Genomic DNA, 18,228 nt, shown 5'->3' on the forward strand with positions numbered 1-18,228 from the left:
ACAGCTCAAAGCAATGGGACCAACCAATCAGACATTTGAATCTCTAGTACTATGAGCCAAAATTACCCTTTTCTTATTATAAACTGATTATCTCAAATATTTGGTATAGCTAATACAAATATTAGGTTTAATGTGGTTGTTTGCTAAGAATATACATGAAAATTCATACAGATTTTACAAATAAAGTATTACACTAAAAACAAAATACATAAACCTATTCTTTCATACGTCTTTTTTTTTTTTTTTTTTTTTACCATTTTGCTAGCAATTCTTACATGCCTTCATTCTTCTTAGCTCCTAGAGATATAAGGTAGTGAAAAGAAAAGCTCTACTGAGTTCAGGAGAAGTCCGAACATAATCATTTTTAAGAGCAAGAATGACTTTAATAAAAAATGCAGGAAAAATCAGTTACTTTGAGTTTGACGTTCTACCCAATGCATTAGGGATGCTTTATCCTTTCATCTTGGGCAACAACCTTAATCTATCATGGACTGAGTCATTCCCAATCTCAGAACCAAGAGTCACGAATGCCTTTAGGACAAAAAATACACAAGCAGTGAGTGCATCTGTCCTCTTCCTTTCATAACAGCAGCACACATTATAGATCTCAGTCTTTTGAGTTAGAAGATAAAAGAGGACTGAATGATATTGGGGAAAATGCATTGACTCCTTTGAACATCTCACACAGCAGTACTGAGAATAATTCATTAGAAGTTCTTTCAGAAAAATCATAAACTCACACACTCAGTCCTAGGTTAACCATTTTGGGAGCAGTGCATGTGTATGTTGGTATAGGATGGCAGAGATTGGCTATCGAGGTTATATGGCTGCTACATGCCACAAGTAACTCCACAACTGCATTCCTGTTTTGCCAGCCTATAGAGATGGGTTGTCTGTTGCTAAGTGGAGGCTGTCAATAATTTTCATCCTACCAGTTTCTCATTTTGTGCACAAATAATACACTGCCTGAAATTAAAGTATTACACTAAAGGGCAGGAATCACGCATAGAGGCCAAACAGGAAAAGCAACTGAGTTGCTGAGGGCTTTACCAATAACGAAATTTAAGAGCGCTTCATCTATTTTTATAAAAAGTTATTTGTATGTAGTAGTTTAAAAAAACACTTTACATACAAATTATAAAATTTATACATAGATTATAAAATATAACTATTTCACCTTCATCTGTTTATGTACTGTATTTGTATGACAAACTCAAAGCTATCAACCTTACCACAACTCTGTCAACACAATTGGGGAGCAATTCTGCTTACTATAAAAACAGTTCTTGCTGAGCCAAGAGACCCAGAGGCGAGAGAAATGACTGCTGAGGAGGCTCAGTAGTTTTCAGGATTGTTTCTGGAACCTCTTCCAAGATAAACCCTCTGATCTCATCTAGACTTGACCTACTTTTCTTGATGTGGTATCTCATATTTCTCCTCTGCTTTTCCTCACAAGCTAGATACATACTTGATCATATTTTCTAGCTGTTCCACATCTACAAATGCTTCCTAACTTACTTCGTGCATTTCTGCCATAAGTCATGGGCTACTTCTCTGACTCCAGGGACACCTCAGGCGTATTTATTTCCTTGCCGGTTATACTCATTTACTGTTATATCTGAACGCCCGTCCCCTTCTTAGTTCTGGGCACAAGGAAACATGCTCATAAAAATCTTCAGATCTAAACCGAGCAGCACTAGTAAATATGTTTCCTTGTTTGATTATCTTTGAAGGACATTAAAGAAGCATAGATTCCCTAAAGTCATCTGATTTCCCATGGTCATGTTATATGTCACACTTCACAGGTGGTATGTGCCATTAGCCTGTGAACTCAGAGGAAAAGCTTTTTAAGAAGGAAAAAGCAAAAAAGTGATAATAAATATGGTATGAAACAAGAATTATTTCTAAAAATGTCTGCTACCAGCAAATCTGACAGGATATTTTTTGAATTAATGAAGGACTTTTAAAAAATATCTCAGCAAGGGACAGATGCCCTGGACAATGTGGCCTTTGTTTAATGTTAAAGCAAGTACATTAATCTCTGTGTAATCACTTTTAAATTGTTTTTCAAGTTTGTCTTAATGTCCTAGTTGAGTTCCCTCCCAATTTTCATAAATAGCAAGCTTTGCTCTTTAATCTTAGGTTATAAGCAGTTGAATAATTAGGCAGACTGAATGAAGGTCAGTTTCATATGAATAACCACTTAAGTCTGACAAGACAAAACAAAAGTTTCAGATGTTATTGAACTATTAAGTGCTGAGGACTCTATACTGTCATTTTCCTTCGGAATTCTGATCGCCTGTTTCCTAAACCAGATTATTAAATGCACCAGAGGTCGGCATAATCGAGTACCTCCCAGAAGCAAATGTTAAAGCAAATGGGATGACTTTTCCACTGTCAGTCAGTTTTCAGTTGCACCCAATAGAAAATGAACAATACCCTTCTCTGAACACCAGGTTCCCATTCCTAATGATTCATAAGCTTTGCAGCTGAAACACTATGGGTTTCTAGGCAATCTCATTGTAAGGCCTTCAGTGAAATTTTCATTAAGATTAATAACAACTTCTGATATATTCTCATGAGTCTTACAAGTATATAAAACCACTTACTAATTTATAAATAGTCTCATAGTTTCAAAAGCTCTTCCCTCATAGAAAGTTAAAGGTAATCGCTGCAACGAGGCAATTCAAGATTGTTTTAAAATATGTTAAAGGTGTAAATATTTACAGCCCATATCCATTATAAATATTCTGCTCCACAGTTTGCTATGATTTTATTCCTCAAACTTTTCAGTATTTGAAGCTGCTAAGAGGCCAGATTTATGAAACTCATGTATTTTTCAGGCATTTTGCCTTCTAAATGTCCTTCACCCTAAGAGAACACACAGCAAGTACTTTTCTTTTTTATGTATTTGTAAAAGGGACATTCATTTTGTTAAAATATGTCTGCAGTATGTCAGGGTAAATGGTGCTATCTACTCTGAGATTAGAAATCTTAGGAGTGATGCCTCAGTCTTTTAATATGCTCTCCCTGAACTGAACCACTGGTGGGTGACTGTCCCCTCAAGCATGCACTGCCAGTGGTATAGAGGGATCGAATCCATTTTATTAGTCTTTTCACTAATAATGTTAGTGAAAAAGTCACCCAATGGGACAGTTATGCCTGTACCTCCAGTGGTTAAAGCCACCAGGCAGTGAGACATATGAATCATGGGCCATTGTGAAAGTGGTAATACACTTTTTAATAGCATGTAGTAGCAATGTCACATTTCAGGGTTATAAAATGACTTCCAAAAAAACCTTATTTCCAAGTGTAATAATGCCTATTTGGTGAGAACAGTTTATAAAACCCAATTACTGTAATTAATATTTATGGATTTTTGCATACGAATAGTTCTCTGTCCAGTCTTTAATTCATGCATCAAATAAAAAGAAGAAAATACTTCTTGGCCACAAAGTCATGCGTGCCATACTGAATGGGTCAGCAAAGTACAATCCTCCCCTGAGAGTGGTAGCAGATATCTTACACAATACAGTCAACCGCACTTGCCAAGAACAGAAGATACTTACAATAAAAGTGGAGTTTAAAACAGTACTAATTCCCGCTGTTTTCTGTCAAAATGTTAAAATCACACTAGTGCCAAATAATTTTCCTATGTTCATAACACTTAAAAATAGAACTATATCTCACGATGTTATAATAACATATCTATTTCTGGGTACCCATGTGGAGTCATTTGCCGGAAACCACTGCTAGTTATTTCCACACCTAGGAAAATGCCCTAATAAAATTCAATTGAGTTTCTAAATGAGGCTCTGTGACACTGACTGCCAACCTTTAAGAGCTTTCATGATAACAAACTGCCTGCTGTGGCCCGTGTACCATAGATTTGACCCCTTCTAAAACAACACAATCCAAACTCGGATTTCCAGTATCAGTCCCAGGCATGTATTTTCCTTCCTGATTCCCATTGTCCCATCTACACCCTTTCTGACAGATTCCAAGCTCTTTGGACTTCATTTCTGTTGTGCTGTATCTTCTGTTGCTTAGCTGTACTAAGGTTTGATGAATCAGTATTCATCACTGTGATCTTATATTAACCTAGTGCATGGAATTCAAACCTTGCTCTTCTCCTTATAAAAGCCTTACAGTGTTTTTTACTCTTGTCTAGTGAAAAAGTAACTCATAGACTACATTTCAAAGAAAACAAGAAACTTCAGAAAAAATTTAAAACTGTAAAACAAACGTGGTGAATCAAAATGTAAGGGTTTTGGTAAAAATGAAGGATAGTTAAGTACATTATAAGTATTACTATTTTGATTATAAAGTGTTTATTATTATTTTGATCATAAAGTGTTTATTATTATTACAATTAAATTTTAACTAGGAGATTGTACAAAGTAATTATGAATAGAATTTAGAAATGTTTTGGCTTACTGACTTGTAAACTTTCCAATACAAAGAATGTCAACTACTACACTATAGTAACTAAATCTAAAGAAGGTTGTTTCTGTACTTGAAAAAATAACCCAGAAACTGTGATCTCTAAAATCAATTTACAAATGTGTGAAAGTATAAATACATAATATAGATAGAGATCATAAAGGGAATAATCTAGTATGACTTCAAGCAGAAACAAAAAATATAATTCAAAAAGCAAGACTGGATCAAAATATCAAATAATAGATATTCTCCTTTTGTAAACTGGCAAAATTAATTTTTAAGCATACTGTTATTAGGCGTGGGGCTGGAGGTTTTTATATCCCTTATATAAATGATCAAAAGGTAAGAATCTTTTTTTGAGGAGGTACTGGGGATCAAACTCACGACCATGTGCCTGCCATGCAGGTGCTTATGCTGCTAAGCTAAATCCCTCACCTAAAAATGTAAGAATCTTATACAGTAAGTTCCTGACATACCAACATTCAGGTTGTGAACTTTCACATGTATATGGCCTGAGATCCACTGGTCAGATTATCCATGAATCTGATTTGTGAACATTCTCCCAGAAAAGGACTCATTCATAACTTAGGGGCTTATTGTACTTGAATATCTTCAGAAACTGCAGATACTGACACATTTTATTAATGATAAATTTTCTAAATACAAAACTGATGCATCACCTTAAAAATAAATAAATTGCAAGAGAAAATCCCTTAGCTTTCGCTGTTTTGTACATATGTGTTTGGCAGTATGCTTTGTCTTATGCCATAACCATAGATATAGTGCTTCCTTAGCATACCAGGGATACTGCAAGAAAATGTGCTGAGTATTTCTTTCAGTAATTTTAAAAACATATTTTTCATGTAGTATGATTATAAGCAATATGTGGTACACAGTACATAGCTGAAGTATATGTTAAATTTCCTTGAAATTTTTTTTGTTATTTAAAGTACTTCCATATAAACACATACCTTGTGTATTCATTAAAATTGTATGATTCCCATTTTTTCTCTTAAAGGTTTCTTTTCTTGGAAATTAAGTATAAACATAGAAGAGGTAATGAAAAGGACAGGGTTAGAGTACCATGTTGTCTCATTTGTAACTGTGATTACTTTCAAATCCTTATACATTTTCAATTATTGATGCGTACAAAGCACTAAGTGTTTTAAAACCGTGCAGGACAGAGATGTTGAAATGTATCATTTCGGTAAGAAGATACATTTGAACAGAGATCACTAACCTAAACCAGCATAATAATCATGTGCATGGCCAGGCTGTTGGTGGTCCTAGGTAATCTGCTTCCCCAGAGGCAGCTTTTCCCCTTCAGTATGGGTCCTCTCAAACACCAGTCCTACACTCCAGCCACTATGCAAGCTACTCTGGCAGTGTCTCTCAAGTCAGGTGATAGGGCAGGTCTGAGCCAGAATCTACCAGGCTTCAGATGACCTGCCTGGACCTGCCTTTCTCAACACTGGAGTTCTTTTTTGTATCTCTGTTCCATCTCGGGTAGTTTTCAGGTATTTCTCTCACAGCAGAGGCTAAGCTGTTTTTGTCTGGTGAGCAGCACTCTAAGGTTTATAGAGCCTGTCTGGCTGAGATGGCCCCGTCTCCTCAGACTCCCCAGGTGGGCCAGGCTGTATCAGGCTGCCATGTGACACACAGTACTGGCATGGGTGACACTGAGTAGGCCTCATGGCTATGTGACTTTTGCAGCTGCAGAATGTCTTCTACAGTGTGCTGCTGTAAGGACCAGGGATATAAAAAGCATTATTTTGTGGGCCCTAACAGAAAGACTGCAAGGAAAAGTTATATCTGATCTGGACAAAAGCCAGAGGTCAGAGGAGGAGAGCCCATCTCACACCAAACACTGAAGGCAGGAAAGTATTAGAGGTGGGACGTCGTCCTCAGAGATGGCTGGCCTTGAGCTGGGCTAGAATCCTGAGGGGAGTGGGGGAAAGTATATAGCAAATCCGGCTGCAGGTATGTCACAGCAGAGCTCTGAGAATATCTGCTGCATGAGTGAGAAAAAACAATGAACTGCCAAATAGGGAGTCTATCTAGCTATTTTAGTGTATCTAATTACAGAGCTAAAATGCAGTATAATAGGAAACAATCCTGAATCAGCACACTAAGAAAGCAACCCTCATTAGTAGTATTTTTAGACAGGAGGTCTGAAGTTCCAGAAGAGATTATTTAATAGTTTTATATATAGAGAGAGAGCTAGGAGATTTAGAGGTGCATGAATAGACACAGATAAACAACAACAAAATTCTAATGCATTTATCTATTAGGAAATGTTTAGTGTAACCCAGAAAGTATGTCACTGACAAAGTTAACAAACAAAAAAAGAAAAATTTGTACAGAGTATTTCTGTATGAGGCACTGCACTTTTATAAATTTGCAAACATTCATATTCAATCTTCATAAAACCTTATCTGTTCAACACAACTGTACTGTTCTCATTTACAGATGAAGATCAGGGTTTAGGAGTCCAGGCTGTCACAGTACCATGTATGACATTACTAACAAAAGCAGAATTTAAAATAACCTCATGCTAAAATATGTATCTTTATATACTCTCATTGTTGTCTTAAATGATGTGGACTTAGTTACTGGTCTTTGGCTTTAAGAATGTCATTCAGATCCTCTAAAGATCATTGTTCTCCTCTGAAAAATGAGAATAGAAAATAGAAAAAATAAACTTATCACACAGGTTCTGAGTTGTTTCTATAAAGCTATACTCTTTGAAAAACTGCTCATTTTATCTACCTTCAATGCACAGGAAGATTATTCACAGTATTCTAAGGATTTTAAAAATGTCCAGTAGTTATCTCTTTAAGCCTAAGTATCTTGTATTTTGTGTCTTTTTTCTTTTCTTGATCAGTAGTGCCAGAGGTTTCCCCATTCCATTGGTCTACTCTAAAAACAACTTTTGTTTTTTGATCCTTTCTAGTTCTTCTTTATATTTTTTCTTCCTCTTATTTTTATTTTGAGATGGGTAATGCCCTATCACTGAGCTATACTCTCAGACTTTTTCATTAAACTTTGAGACCCACCTCTTGTCAAATACAGGTCATAGATAGATAGATAGACAGACAGACAGACAGACAGACAGACAGACAGATATTACTTGAATGAGACAGACACGCAGGTGATAACATATTGAGCTTTTATATATGTATCTTGAGACAGGATCTTCCCGGCTGGCCCAGGCTGGCCTCAAACGTGTAATCCTCCTGCCTCAGTCTCCTCAGAAGCTATGATTATTGGTGTGCATGGACTTCCCTTGGATCTGTTTATTCACTTCTTTTCCATTAAGATTTCTTCCCACTTCATTAATTGATTTGAAAGTGTTTGTTCTTATATTCTAAACTAAATTAAGAGGTGATAAATATCTTCCTCGATCTACAAATTTATTTATTTTTATTTTTTTGTTATCAAGGATCAAACAATCTTGTGCTTCCAGGTAGGCGCTTAAGCCACTGAGCTAAACTCCCATCCCCAATCTGCAAATTTATTATGCTTAAAACACTTAAAATATTTTAGTACATGCTTACAGTATGTACTGATTACACCTCGTCCTTCCCCACTCCCTTGCTTCCTTGGGTCCCCCCTGCCCCTTTGCAAAAGTCCTCCCTTTGTTTCCTATTAAGTGCTCTTTATTTTGCTCTTTAAATTATTTATACTTTGGTTTTCTCATTAAGAGAAACCACTTAGTTTTTTTTTCTTTTTTTTTTGGTACCAGGAATCGAATTCACGACCTCACTGTTTGCCAGGCAGGCACTTATGCCCCTGAGCTAAATCCCTGGCCCAAAACCATATAATATTTAAAATTGAGAGTCAGGTTTATTTCACTTAACATTACTGTCTCAAGGTTTATCTATTTTTCTTACAAATGACTCAAATATATCCTTTATGTGGAGAAGTGCTCCATTATACATAAATACCACTCATTTGCTGATGAACATATAGGTTCCTTCCAAGATTTAACTATTATGAGCAGAGAATTTATTGCATTTTGGTTATAAAAGATATTCTATATTATTTGGATATACTTAGATTTTACTGAAATGCATATAGATTTATATAAATATAAGTACATATACAAGTTGTAATAAAAATACAATTTAAATTTAAAAATTTATTACAGAAGATACACTGCCATTAATCACCTCAAAATACTCTCCCTTACTTTTAACACATTTATCTTCTCATTCTTGTCAATGTGTCTGTTGCTTTAATAACTTTCAAAAAATTAAGTATTTGTCATATTTTTGGAGGTTGTTTCCCTTTTAGTACTTGAAATACCTCATTCCTTTATAGGTGATTTGTTTCTTTTACTGCTTTAAAAATCTGCTTTTGTGCTGAATTTCTGCAACCTTGATTATTATATGGCTTGGTGTAGATTATTTTGGTCTTAGCTGTTTGATGTTCTGTATGTTTCATTTATTTATACGTCAAATTATTTATTCATGTTTGGGAAGTTTTCTGCCATTATTTCTGTGAAGAAGTTTTTCATGGCATTTGCTCTGTCTCTAGCTTTCTCACTGACCTCAATCAGTTTTACATTATTCTTTGCTTCATCTTGCAGCTGTTGGATTGACTTTTCATGGTCTGTGGCTATTTTTAAGATATCATTCTTTTCACGGTCGTTAGCTGCAGTCTTGTCTTCTAGATCTGATATTCTATCCGTGCCTTTGTTTAATCTGTTGCATACATTTTTAATGGAGATTTCTATTTGGATCTGTTTTATGGACTGTTTCTTTGTCATGTTGAGCATTTACGATTTCCATCATTTTTTTTTTTAACTCTGTGTCTAGTATCTTTGGTTTTGATTATCATTTCTTTTTGTGCCTCAGGTATTATTTTTCCTGTAGCCTTTTCCTATTTTTTTTTTTTTCACTTCTATGGCTATAATTTCAGAAAGTTTCAGTGTCTTACTTCCAGTTTCCCCTATCTTGTGCTCTGGGCTTGTCCTGGGTGCTTCTGAGTCTTACTATTTTTTCTTTTCTAATTTTTCTTTCTTTTATTGCTGCTTGCCAATTTCTTATAGTAGACAGTGTTATTTCTAGAATCAAGGCTTCCCTAGGAGATGTCTGTTCTTCAGGGATGTCTTCTATATATAAATGGTGCTTTATGTCTGTCTCAAGAACCTACCTCCCCTATTTGTTGGATGTTGTTAGAAAGTTGCTATTTGATTTAGCACCCAGTCCTTTGGTACTGGACTATGGTGATGATTATGACCGAACACAATCAGTGTTATCATGTAAGGGAGAAAAACTAATAATATATATGGCATCCTGGGTAAAGCAGTTCAGCTAACAATAGCAATATCATCAAGTACAGCTAAGCTACTGACAAACTGTGGTAACTATTAACCTGATACCGTTGACTACAGGATCAAATTCTACAGTTACATAACAAAATTCAACATATACAGCAACTAGTATGCAATGATTTTCCCCTTAGTGGAATGACTGTATCCTGTTGCAGGGTGATGTCAAGGGGAAAGGAGACAAGATAGATTTTCTCACATTCATTAACTAGTATATTTTGTTCATTTTTCATTCATTTATCCACTCATTCCTTCAAGAGACAAGGTCTCTAGGATTTTCCAAGCTAATACAAGGGATCTTTCTGCCTCAGTGTCCTGAGTACCTGGGGCCACAGGCTCATGCCAAATCCATTTCTACTTATTTTTAATGTTTCAGTTTTTCAACTTACGAATCCCACTTTACAAAGGCAGTATGAAATGGGAAGCCTTGCTACTTCTTAGAAGACCCCAGTTAGAGAAATCATGAGACACACAATCTGCCCTTAAGGTACCAAATAAGCAGCAAAGAGTACAGTAACTTTCCTAGCCTACCTTCATTAGAGCGTGAGCCTATTTTTGAGGCTGGTAATCACACCACAGCAAGAGAGGCAAGTTCTAGTCTTTATCTCCCTGTGCACTACACATACCACACCCTCAACCTCTAGGCTGTGTATCCTGTGCTGATGTTCCCACCTCAGTCTTGCCAGCCCAACTAAGAAGGTCTCCCTTGGGGGTCAGCTGTGCGTATGTGGGGTGTTATTTCAGGTGGGGTTGAGGATTCCCTGCATTAACAGTTCTACTCCAGCTTCTAGGAATTTGTTAAACTTTTTTTTTTTTTTACTTTTTCACTTAAATTTAACAACATGTAGAAAAGCATAACAATGGTCTTTTATATGGGCAAATAGTTACCATAGTGGTAATTCAGAGTATATCAAAATTAAAGTTTCCATCATGACCAGTCTCTGCATTCCACCAGTGTCTTTTCACCACAATTGTCAAGCAGGGTATAAAACTATGAACTCCCTCACTCTGACCTGGAAACATCTATGTGTAGTACATCTCAAATGCAAGTCCAAGGTAATAGATTTGTCCTGAGAGTTCCATTATAGCTGATTGTACCAAATGACCAATAAACCACCATCACCAACAACCAAAACAGTGAATGCTATTTTATCTACAAATGAGAAAACTACTGCCTTTTTCAATCTTTTTCTAATAAAGATGGAAATAATAAGCAGCAATCCCTGAGCAAGGAGGAGAGCAGTTGCCCAACACTGAGAAGAGTTAAAAAGCTTCAGTGATTTCTTTTTTCTTGTAGAGGTCAAGATGATCCTACAACAGGTTATGAACATGAAAGTTGGATTCTTTTTAGTTATATTTATTTTTCCTTCTTTAGTGTTACCTGTGCTTCATTTTTCTGCAATTGTGCATGTAACTGAGGGAGGATGATCCAAAAATATACATAAAAATGTAACAATAATTTGCTATTATGACTTGTGTCCAGATGTCCCCCCAAAGCCTCATGTGGTCATAGAGGGGGCTTTTTCAGAGATGGCTAGATCTGGAGTCTGTGATACTGGGATTGATTTGTGGTGCAATGCTGGGGTTAGGGTAGATGCTAAGATTACTAAATTAGTTCACTGTTTTGGTACAGCCCTAATTCCAGTAGCCTAGACTAAATATAAAAAAGGGCCAAGAAAAATTTGGTGAGTTTCCTTGCTTGCTTGCTTTGCTACCTTCTGCTGCCATGAACTGTTTCTTCTCTGCAATGCCACACTACCATCAAGCCGGCTAATTATGGACTGAAAGTTGTACAGACTGTGAGCTAAATAAATCTTCCTTTAACTTTGGGTGTTAGGTATTTTTGTTTCAGCAAGGAGAGATAAGTAACTAAGACAATTTGTAAATTAATCTCCTAAAACTAAAGTCAGTAATACATTTTTACTAAAAAGTTGTATAAAGTTATTTGAAAACAAACAAACAAAAAAACCAAGACAGAAATTCCTATTCTGAAGTCTCTGACTTTTAACTCCCCTATTATAGTGGGATAGCAGATACCTATAATCCCAGCAGTTGGGAAGCTGCAACCGGAGGATCACTGCAATTTTGAGGCCAGTCTTGGCTGCAAAGTGAGTTCAAGGATAGCCTCAACTGCATATTGACAACTATCTCAAAAAGATTCCCCTGCCAAAAACAAAATAAAACAAAACAAAAAGCAATAAAAAACAAAAACCCTACTAAGGTTGATAAGTTTTTCTTATTTTTATTAGTAAAAATTTGCTTATCATTTAATTTTGTAAAATATGGGAAACTATATACACTTGGTAATGTTAAACAGAGTTCGGTTTTCAATATTTAATCAATTTACCCACCAATAAGACTGGCTGATGAAAATTACACTCCAGTGATTTTTTTAGAAGTTCTTGTAAGTATTCATTCTAAATAATAACTATGTTTTAAAAATATTTCTTTTTAACTAGTGTATTTAAAACATAGTTTGGGTTCTTCTTCAAATATCATAACACTTCTACTTCTTTGCAATGCTTCTCTGACACAATGAATAACAATAGTGTATAGTTGATACTAATACAACATTTACACTTTACAGTTCCTAGGAGGTACAAATACTTTATTATAGGTTTCATTGCCTTTGTCCATACAATGATGTTGACAAGATAAGAGATTTATAAACACAAATTGTTATGTGCCAGTGATGATCAACTTTTATCCTTATTTTGCTCAATTTCACAAAATTTCAGTAAAGTACTCTAAAAAAATTACATGAAAGAATTTAAAGTGATATCAATTCATTTTTACTTTAAACCAGTCTTTGAGCTCAGAAAATTACAATTTGGAAATTACAGTGTAGACAAGTAATACATAATTGGAGAGCCTGTAATGGCAGTATTTGGGAGCACCTGCCTAAATTAAAGATCCAAACCATGCTAGCTTATTGGGCAGAGCAGGTCTGGAATGTAAATCTGCAGTAGTCAGGCTGGAGTGTTCTCTCTTCTCTGAGTTTAGTGAAGAGAACTGTGACGGTCCTCAGCTGTTCTGATCACTAGATGCTATGAAGTGAGACAGCAAACAGGCCTGGTTTAAAAATTACAAGTGCAGGCTCTGACAATTTTAACTCTACCTTGTCTGAAATTTTACTGCTTATAGTGACAGTAAGTGGGAAGTGACATACCTGCCCCAGGCTGCCTCAGTGGTAGATGCTTTATTAACTGGAACACAGGAGGAGTCAATGACGGCTGATTTGTTCATCTTGTAGCAGAAACCGCAGTTTGGATCCAACATGCACTCATTACAGTAACTGAAAAAGGAAAAGAGTTATAGGCATGTTGGCAGAGACAACAGGCGCTGGATTCCAGGTACCCTCCTGCATGTCCCAGTAAGCCTGGGGCTTCAGAACTAAGCAAGATATTTGTGCTGAGCCAGGTCACAGCTGGCTGCTTGCTTCTGTCTCTGCCTTCTGGCTACAGCAACCTTGGGAGCCACTTTGTGATGGAGGAAGTTTGGACTGAGAGTTTGGGTTAAGTGCCACCTTCAACTTGAAGCAGATAACCTGCCTGCCTTCTTCAATCACTAGGATTTGTTGGCAAACCATAAACTGGTCCATCCTGACCCAGGTCCAATTGTTTCTAAATTGTGTTGAAGCATCTCTTTCTCATAATTGTCTCATTCAGAAAACTATACATTTTAAAAACTAGGAAATAGCCACCCCACCTAATACAGAATCAGAAAATTTAAGTAATTTAAATAAAATTTTTAAACATAAATTAACAGAATTAAACAGAAAATTCAAATAATAATAGAAAAAAGGACTTATAGAAAAAGTTAACAGAAATACTATCACCCAAATTTGGCCATTTCTAACACATTGGTGAACATTTTACACTACAAATCTGTATATATATATCTACATATGTGTAATGTAATCACATAATAGGCCATGCAGATCAGTAAGGGCGAGAGGGAGAAAGAAGGAGGTGGAAAGGAACAAGGGGTGGAGTAGGGAGGGGCACTAAAAAGGCATATTTCCACACCTTGATAGACCAAAGTCAAGAACAAGAAACAAGTGTATGACTACATAGAAAGTAAGTATAAAATACCCAAAGGTCAGAGGCCTTTAAGAGTTGAGAACATTTCCAGAGGTGACATGTAAGCTAAACAATAAAAGACATTTGTAAGGCAAAGAAGATATTTCAGAAGAGAGAAAGATATTTTAGAGAACTGTTTATTATTAAAGATCCATCAGGATGTAGATTTAACAAGTATCTAATCTATTCAAGTAATTACACTGTGATGAGGAGCAAAGAAACAACAGTGCAAAGGCATGTCAAAGACATGCAAGTCATCTAAAAATAGACATGTGGTACAATATTTCTGAATTCTCAAAATTAAAATTTCCTTTGAGATCTTTTAACTAAATGTAAAAATACTGGCACTGAAGCGCACACCTCCCCTCCCTGGTAAGCAGTGGTGGTGTGGCAGACTGCAGCCCTTCCAGGGGGAGAACTACCAGCAGCTCCTGAGATCCGTGCCCATGCTGGAACTTAGGAGGCTGGGAAACCAAACAACCAGCCTGCCTCCCTGCTAAGCAATAGTGAACTTACTGATGCACGGCCTAAAGTCAAATATCCCACTTCCCCTAACCCCTTCTCCTGTCGTGCCCCCCCACCCCCACCCCCGTTAGCAAATGGGAACCAGAAATCTGAGCATCTCCTGGGAGGCTGATAAGGGGGACTTCCTTCTACTATCTAATATTTTTATTACTGTTTTGCTCTATTCTGATTAATGGTATTGCTCTATTCAATATTCTGTTTTGATAAGTTCTATAGTGTTCTATATTTCCATCTCATTTTGATATACGTGACTGAAAGAACAACTATTATAAAGATAACGAAATATACTGTGATACCTATTACTGTTATCCTGGTAACCTGCTGTGAAGTTCTGTACCAATTTCACTGTACAATGTTAGTTGGCTTTATTCTGTCTTGTTCTGTTGTATTTTACCACTTTCAAAATAAAATTTTAAAAAATACTGGCACTGTTTAAAAATTAATTTTTAAACATCATTTTAGCCTCTTCCTGTAAACTTTTCTTCTGGTAAATACCTATCCCTATTTTTGAATGAGGCTTAGGTCCTAGACAAAAAAGCAAAAGTGGCCTTTTAAAGGTCAATATATTTCAGGAAGTGATTCAACAATGTAAATATAAAATTGTCCACACTGGTGATAAGTATAATAAATACAGCAACTTACGGCAGCAGAAACAAGCACTTTGAGAACTGACTAGGTTAATATGGAAAGAAAGATAATTGGTATTACTGTTTTGCTTGTGTATTTTGCCCATATAAAGTCAAATCTAAAAACTCTAATTGCTCCAATGGCCTTAAATGGTATTCATTTGGAAAAGGTCAAGGTACCCACTTGTAGAAAAATGGCTATATAGTTTATTTATAATGAAAATACACTATTCCCATAAAAGTCCAACGACTACTGTAGTAAAGGCTGCTATTTACTGAGAAACTAATTGTCATATGCACATATCAGACACATATTATCCACAGTGCACAGTTACTTCCTGTCATTCTATCTGACCATAACCTGCAATATTTCAGCTTCCTTATTAAATTATCACCCAGTTTCCCACTATATACCAGGCACTATTTTAGTGGGTAGGATAAACCAAAAGTCAAATTGGATCAAAGATCTAAATATTAAAACAGAAACACTAAATCTACTGGAAGAGGAAGTAGGTACAAATCTTGAAGACCCAGGGGTAGGCAAAGACTTCATGAATAAAACCCAAACAGCATGGGAAACACTTCAATGAATCAACAACTAGGATCTCATCTTGAAGTTCTGCACATCAAAAATAAAAAATAATCAACAAAGTGAAAAGAAAACTAACAGCGAGGGAAAAAATTTTAACCAACTGTCCTACACATAAGGATTTTTATCTAGACATATAAAGAACTGGAAAAAAAATCAGACTTCCCCAAATTCAAAGAATCCAAAAATGGGGCATCTAAGATGAATACACACATCTCAGATGAAAAAATACAAATAGCAAATAAAAATATGAAAAAATGTTCAACATCACTAGTCATTCAAGTCATGCAAATTAAAACAACATTGAATGGCTATCACCAAAAAAAATCAACCAATTATGAATGCCAGAAAGGCTGTGGGGGAAAAGGAGCCCTCCTCCATTATTGGTGGGAATACAAACTGGTACAGCCTCTGTGGAAATGAGTGTAGCAATTCCTCAAAATACTAGTTAGAGGTCTCACTGACCCTCGTTATTTCCCTTCTGCATATTTTCTTAAAAGAATTACAAAGATTGTATCACAGTGATATATGTACAACCATGTTTACAGCAACATAATTTGTAATAGCTAAATCTTGGCAACAACCCAATGCCCATCAACTGAGCAATGTCTAAAAAAGATGTGGTATTTTTATGCAATGGAGTACTACTCAACCATACAGGATTGACCTGAGACATTTATAGGGAAATGGATGCAACTTGAAACCATACTCATAAGTGAAATAAATGACTCATATGTGTAAACACTGTATTGTTTCCCTAGTATAAGAAGCTGAAAAAGTAAGTAAGATACAAAATGTATAAAAGATACTGTTTGAAATAGGAAGAAATTGTTCCAAAGGAAAAGGAAACTGGGCTGGGGGTGGGGGAGGAGAAAAGAAGGAAAAGAAAAATAAATTTTAAAAAAACACATAAAAAAAGATATACTATCTGCTATTAATTCATTGAAAAGGTTTGTGCTTATATTGTTTGATCAATTTTTATACCAATATTTTGTAATATGAGCAACTACTTTGAAGATTGGAACATTATGCAACGTATTAACTATTGTCATTTTCCTACAATCTTGTTTTGAAATTTTGTACCTTTTTTTTTCTTTAAAATAAAGATTTTGGCTTAAATAGTGATTTCTTTGTTCTTACGGAGATGATCTGGAGAGCAAACCTTTTCTGACTCCTAAGTCCCTGAACCCTCTAATTATATTTGCTGTCTACTTGTCATTGTTTTCTATCCTTTGGCTTTTTCCTCACCCCTATACTGACCACAAACTATCATTTCAAAATCCTAAATATACCTGCTCCTCTCTCATACAAATGCAAACAAACACCTGTCTTTTCTGCACCTTAACCCACAAAACTAAATGTAGCTGAAAGCAGCACATTATTAAACAGACAAATCAGTAGTTCTTGTGTAATTCACAATCACCAGCCTCAAATACAGCCTCAAAGACACTGAAAGTTTTAAGAATTTGCTCTAGTTAATTGTACAAAGAACTATTTCAATCATCCTATATTAAAACTACCTCCATTTCCCATTTTGTTCAAATCAGTGTGTCATTTTTCTGTACAATGCAAATGACTTCAACTGTACCCATACTGAGAAAGTGGCAGCTGAGAGCAACTTTATTACCTGTTCTGTATAAATATGTGCACTTTCAATCCTGTCCTATTTGTATAGCTATAATAAGCAAATGCTCGTACCTAAGGCCAATTTGTCTAAACTCTTTTTTAGACTTCGTCTCAAACCGTTTTGTTTTGCTCCTTCTTTCTCTTATCCAGTGTCTTCTGGTAGAAGTTTCATTCATCAATCTGAGATCTTCCTTTAAAAACACTAGTATTTAGGGGTGGAGGTTTAGCTCAGTGGCATAAGTGCCTGCCTTGCAAGCAGACAGTCGTGAGTTCAATCCCCAGTACCAATAAAAAGGAAAAAGACAAAAAACAAAACAAACAAAAAACAAAAAAACACTGGCATTTGAAGGTATATAGTCACCTCCAAGCATTGATCTTCATTTTCATTCATCAAGTATTTCCTAACTGCTCTCACACCTTCTGTGACTAGTTGGCCATCTAACAGTGGCCCTTTAAGAAGAATCTGAGCACGGGCCTTGGTGAGCATCCCCAAATTTATTACCATTAGATTACACCCTTTGATTGCTGTGGAGGACAACCAGGACGACTATCCTTAAACAAAGAGCAATTACCTCCACTTTGGTTAAACCTCATCCTATCTCCATGTAATGATATGTACAGAGCTGGCTAAGCTATTCTCCCTTCATCTGGCTCAAAATAATGCAAACAGAGCTAGCTAAGGTGCTGATCTTTAAAGCTAGGCAACAGTCGTGATTTCCCTGTCCTGTGACTCCCAAAACATGTTTGAGTCAGGCAGGATACAGAGTTCCAGTGCTGTCAACTGGGATTCCAGCTTGGAGGTAAGAGGCTATGACTTCCTGGGGCAGAAAACTTTGCACATTAGAACTAAAGCACCAGCCCCCTAAACTCAGTTGTGTCATGCAGATTGGTCTTTCTGGATATCCTTCTCTCTGCATAATGCAGAGGGGCTTTCAGGCCTCCTACATAGCCCAACTCACAGTAGTTACATACTGCCTGCCATTCTCACAGTCACTCATCCTC

General features: G+C 36.1%; 1 protein-coding gene across 1 annotated transcript in view; it reads right to left on the reverse strand.

Moving 5' to 3' along the window:
• Positions 1-18,228, reverse strand: part of Slc2a13 (solute carrier family 2 member 13) — a 341,626-nt gene that overhangs the window by 60,184 nt on the left and 263,214 nt on the right. The window contains exon 7 of the mRNA XM_063254554.1: positions 12,948-13,073. Coding sequence (XP_063110624.1) covers positions 12,948-13,073 — 126 coding nt within the window. The remainder of the gene's footprint in view (positions 1-12,947; positions 13,074-18,228) is intronic.

This window comes from Cavia porcellus, unplaced genomic scaffold, assembly GCF_034190915.1.
Source record: "Cavia porcellus strain 051 isolate PalLab524CR breed Dunkin Hartley unplaced genomic scaffold, mCavPor4.1 scaffold_8, whole genome shotgun sequence".
Classification (NCBI taxonomy): Eukaryota; Metazoa; Chordata; class Mammalia; order Rodentia; family Caviidae; genus Cavia; species Cavia porcellus.